The sequence below is a fragment of the Gadus morhua genome, chromosome 3 (genome assembly GCF_902167405.1).
Source record: "Gadus morhua chromosome 3, gadMor3.0, whole genome shotgun sequence".
Classification (NCBI taxonomy): Eukaryota; Metazoa; Chordata; class Actinopteri; order Gadiformes; family Gadidae; genus Gadus; species Gadus morhua.
In genome coordinates this window covers 28,904,647-28,909,646 of record NC_044050.1, presented here as the reverse complement: position 1 = coordinate 28,909,646, position 5,000 = coordinate 28,904,647, and the positions used below count along the sequence as shown (strand labels likewise).

General features: G+C 50.7%; 1 protein-coding gene across 6 annotated transcripts in view; it reads left to right on the top strand.

Annotated features, from left to right (window-relative positions):
* The window catches only part of htt (huntingtin), a 56,794-nt gene that overhangs the window by 12,580 nt on the left and 39,214 nt on the right, over nucleotides 1-5,000 (top strand). For all 6 annotated transcript variants that reach the window (XM_030350559.1, XM_030350558.1, XM_030350561.1 and 3 more), the window contains 8 exons: nucleotides 290-401; nucleotides 1,456-1,593; nucleotides 2,240-2,398; nucleotides 3,110-3,207; nucleotides 3,793-3,932; nucleotides 4,032-4,095; nucleotides 4,362-4,462; nucleotides 4,924-5,000. The exon at nucleotides 4,924-5,000 is cut by the window's right edge and continues 70 nt beyond it. In XM_030350559.1, coding sequence (XP_030206419.1) covers nucleotides 290-401; nucleotides 1,456-1,593; nucleotides 2,240-2,398; nucleotides 3,110-3,207; nucleotides 3,793-3,932; nucleotides 4,032-4,095; nucleotides 4,362-4,462; nucleotides 4,924-5,000 — 889 coding nt within the window. The remainder of the gene's footprint in view (nucleotides 1-289; nucleotides 402-1,455; nucleotides 1,594-2,239; nucleotides 2,399-3,109; nucleotides 3,208-3,792; nucleotides 3,933-4,031; nucleotides 4,096-4,361; nucleotides 4,463-4,923) is intronic.

The following is a 5,000-nucleotide window of genomic DNA, read 5'->3' as shown; positions in this document are numbered from 1 at the left end:
ACTAGACCTGGTCCTAGACCTGCTGGGACTAGATACTGGGACTAGACCTGGTCCCCTACTGGGACTAGACCTGGTCCCCTACTTGGACTAGATACAGGGACTAGACCTGGTCCCCTACTGGGACTAGATACAGGGACTAGACCTGGTCCCCTACTTGGACTAGATACAGGGACTACTCCTGGTCCCCTACTGGGACTAGATACTGGGACTAGACCTGGTCCCTTCAGAGACTGGATCAAAGGGCCATCACGCCTTATCCGAGTGCATCTTTTCTTTTGTTCCCGCCCAGCCCTCGAGGATCAAGGGTCCTATTGGCCACTACACGGACCAGGGGGCGGAGCCTCTGGTGCATTGTGTCCGCCTCCTCTCCGCCTCCTTCCTCCTGACTGGACAGAAGAAGGGTGAGCAGACGCATAATGAGCACCATTTACATTTACACTCGGGGCGTTTATCAGACGCTATCATCCAAAGCGAATTAAAACCATTCATGGACACGTTCACACACCGACGGCGGAGTCAGCCCCGCAGGGCGACAGCCAGCTGGTCAGGAGCAGTCGGCGTGAGGCGTCTCGCTCAGGGACACCTCCACACTCAGCTAGGAGGAGCCGGGGATCGAACCAGCAACCTTCCGGTTACCAGCCAACCTGCCCTACCAATACCAAAAAATAAAAGACCTCCATTCTTTTAACTATAACTAATGTTATACAGAGGCGCACTTTATCACTGTGTAATGACATGGCAGGAAGACTATGTTTTCATTGATTGGGTAAGACCGCGGCCCTAGAAGTGGGACGAAATATCGATAGCGCGTTATAGCATAGCCCTTCCTCGTGCGATACGAGAATCGATACACTCGCGTCAAATATAAATATAATATATTTCTATTTCTTTTGTATTTTTATGCTTTTTTCCTGAGGAGTTAGACAGGAAATATCGCCCCAAATAGCGATATTTTGATGTATAAAATGATGCACTCTGAACATTTTTCCCTTCTCCTCGAGCTGGCGTTCAACACATAAATGAAGGAAACTTAAACGGAACTAACAAAGAGAAATAACGGAAAAGCCCCATTTGGACCATGAATAAAGATAGTAATCCAGCACTTTACCTTTCCACGGTCATTTTGTATTCATCGTTAGACATATATCGTTATGTATCGTTATAGGATTGTCTTACAATATATTTTTTATTTCAAAGTCGCTGTCCGATGTTATAATAATAATAATAATAATAATACATTTAATTTAGAGGCGCCTATCAAGACACCCAAGGTCACCTTTCAGAGCATATAGTCATCGTAAATCGTTTAAAAAACAAGACATTGTGGAAAAAAAAAAAAAAATATATATATATCAGTGTCTGTTTAGTGCGCTCTCTGCAGAGTGCGGTGTGCCCCCCTGTTAGAGCGGTGTGGGCCCCCCCTGTGACCGGTACCCTGTGCTCGCTGTCCCCCAGGTCTGGTGCCGGACAAGGAGGTGCGTGTGAGCGTGAAGGCGCTGGCGGTCAGCTGCGTGGGGGCGGCGGCTGCTCTGCTCCCCGAGGCCTTCTTCAACGCCCTGTACCTGGAGCCACTGGGCGGGGTCCCGGCCGACGGTACGGCCCCCGGGGTCACCGTGTGTGTGTGTGTGTGTGTGTGTGTGTGTGTGTGTGTGTGTGTGTGTGTGTGTGTGTGTGTGTGTGTGTGTGTGTGTGTGTGTGTGTGTGTGTGTGTGTGTGTGTGTGTGTGTGCTCTTTTACGATGACGGCAATCTAAAGTCGCTAAACTTATTGTCGACAATTACAATTTTTTCGGAACTAGATTATTTAAATTCATAATCTTTAATCATAATAATACATTTGTATTCATTTAGTTAAGCATCCATTTTTTTCCGACTCGGTAGCTCGAACACGCGTCGGTCGGGGATGGTGCGTTTCCCGTTCCGACTTCCAACCTCTGACCGTTAACGACCGCAGCATCACACCGTAGTGTTTGATGTTCTCTGCCCGTGTGGTTAATGAGTCACGTGATGCATCGGATCGGCTCACAGACCTGCGTACGCCGATACCTATACTGCATTCCAGGCAGTATCGGAGGAACTTCCGATACGGGTATCGGTATCGGTACAGCTCTAGCCCCCCCCCCCCCCCTCCCCCCCAGCCCGGTGCCTCCCTGACGCTGCGACCCTCCCCCCCCTCCCCCCTCCCCCCCAGCCCGGTGCCTCCCTGACGCTGCGACCCTCCCCCCCTCCCCCCCCTACAGAGCAGCAGTACCTCAGTGACGTGCTGGAGCTGGTGGACCACGCGGACCCCCAGATCCGGGGGGCCACGGCCATCCTCTGCGGCGCCATCCTGCAGGCGGTGCTCATCAAGACGCGCTACAGCATGCACAGCTGGCTGGCCGGCGTGCAGAAGGCAACGGGTACGACCCCGCCCCCCTGACGGGGCGTCGATGGGGTACCCGGGACTCGGGGCTGCACGATGTGTCGTTTTGGTATCGGAATCGCGATGCGTGATATCAAAAATATCTTCTTTTTTATTTCATTTTTTTATCCAATTGACAGTTCTCCTTTTCCCCTGATTTAATCTACAAGAGAAGTCTAACTATAATCCATCTATATATAACTGAGTTTACTTAAATTGAAGGGTTCTTGGATACAGTTTGTTGCTAGGGAGTGACGGAGAGCCACTGATCACTCATCATGGTGGTCAGTTTATGATCAGACAACCAAAGCAGTCTTAGACAGCCCCCACTAGTCCTAGAACAAAGCTTCAGCATGAGCCAGCAAACAGATTTAATTCCAATGAGAACGACGACATTTGTATGGATTTATTTTGGTTACAGAAAAGACGACGTTGACCCAAAAACAACGAGAGCACCTTGCAATTGTTGCCACAACAAAAGGCAACACCACTAATACATGTTCCCATTTAATTGACCATCATAGAGCTCTGTATAACGAGTGCAAACCAAATCTGAATGCCATGTGTAGCCAATGCCGCATAATATCGCAGAAAATAAAAAATATCGCGATACAATTCTATGTTTTTTATATCGTGGAGCCCACTGTGACTCCTGCCGTCTCAGATCCATTCCTGAGTGGGGTTGACGTGTTTCCCGCCCCCTCTCCAGGTAACCCTCTGTCCCTGGTGGACCTGGTGCCTCTGCTCCAGAAGACCCTGAAGGACGAGTCGTCTGTCACCTGCAAGCTGGCCTGCTCTGCCGTCAGGGTGAGGGGCTGTGGGCCGATGGGGGGCTGTGGTTTACTGCTGTGTAGGGGTGGGACAGAATATAGATGCAGAGATATATCGTAGCCCTTCTTCGTGCGGTATGAGAATCGATACACTGGCGCCAAATAGTGATAGAATATAAAAAATGAGGGGGGATTTCTTTTGCATTTTCATGCTTTTTCCATGAAGAGTTAGACGGGAGGTATTGCCCCAAATATCAATATTTTATTGATAAAAGGCGCTCTAAACATATTTCCCTCACTAGTTGCGCTCAACACATGAATGAAGGAAACTTGAACAGAAGTTTACTAACCGAAGTTGAGTGCCCAAAAACTCAGTATAGACCGTGAATAAATCCAGCACTTGACCTTTTCACGGTCATTTTGTATTCCTCGTTTAGACGTATATCATGATGTACACAGTTATAGGATTGTCTAACAATATATTGATTATCGCAGAATCGAGAAAACCTCGGTATCATGGGCCGTGTGTCGCGCATCGTGAGGTACCGTGTGCCTCCCGGCCCCCCAGCCGTGGATGTGTGTGGCTAACCCCCCCTCCCCCCCCCCCTGTGTGTTCCTGCAGCACTGCCTCATGACGCTCTGCAGCAGCACTCTGAGCGAGCTGGGCCTGCAGCTGCTCATCAACCTCCTAGCCCTGAGGGACTGCTCCTATTGGCTGGTCAGGACGGAGCTCCTGGAGACCCTGGCTGAGATGGACTTCCGGTACGACGTCGTCTTGCGTCGTGTCCTGTGATCGGCATCAATGTGTAGACGACGTGTATGGACTCGAGGTTGATCGTTTGTTTGATCCTGCTCCTCTAGGTTAGTGAACTACCTGGAGAGGAAGACTGAAGCATTACACAAAGGAGACCATCACTACACCGGGGTAACACACACACACACACACACACACACACACACACACACACACACACACACACACACACACACACACACACACACACACACACACACACACACACACACACACACACACACACACATAGTGGGTGGACCCCCTGGTCCTCTCTCTGTCGACTGCACGAGTCCCATAACAGTGAATCTAATCAGAGCGATGAGCCTCATTTCCATGTCTCGTCTCCGGTCCGCCTCGCTCTAATTAATCTGTTCCCCTTCTGCTTCCTCCTCCAGCATCTGTGTCTGCAGGACCGGGTGCTGAACAGCGTGGTGATCCACCTGCTGGGAGACGATGACCACAGAGTGAGGCACGTGGCCGCCTCCATCATCAGCAGGTACTGGCTCGCGCCCCCACTTGTTGTAGAAGTACCAGAGACGTCGGAGAACCCAACGCAGGCGTTAAGGATTTATAACATCATCCGGCAGCGCACACAGCTTTCGGCCGTAATATTATATCAAACAGATATAGCGCTCCGGGAGTCGCAAACGGTAGCGATTACTTTTGTTGCGGTTCAATCTGGACTTCAGGGAGTGAACGCTGATAGGCCGACGCGACAAAGCGTCAAGCCTCAAAGCGGATTTCGCGGGAAACATCAAATATTTCTTGTCAAGCGAAATGCGCGTGAACCAGCTTGTTCACAACGCAGCGTTCGTCCATTCACGCCACAATTTTATCGGGTGGAGAAGTGGCCTCTCAACACGACTTTGCACTGACTTTGTATGGATTCACGCCGAACGTGGGGTGAACGCACCTTCACTCAAGTTATTTATATTCCACTCGTCCTCCCGCCCCCAGGCTGGTGCCGCGGCTGTTCTTCGACTGCGACCAGGGCCAGGCGGACCCCGTGGTGGCCATCGCCCGGGACCAGAGCT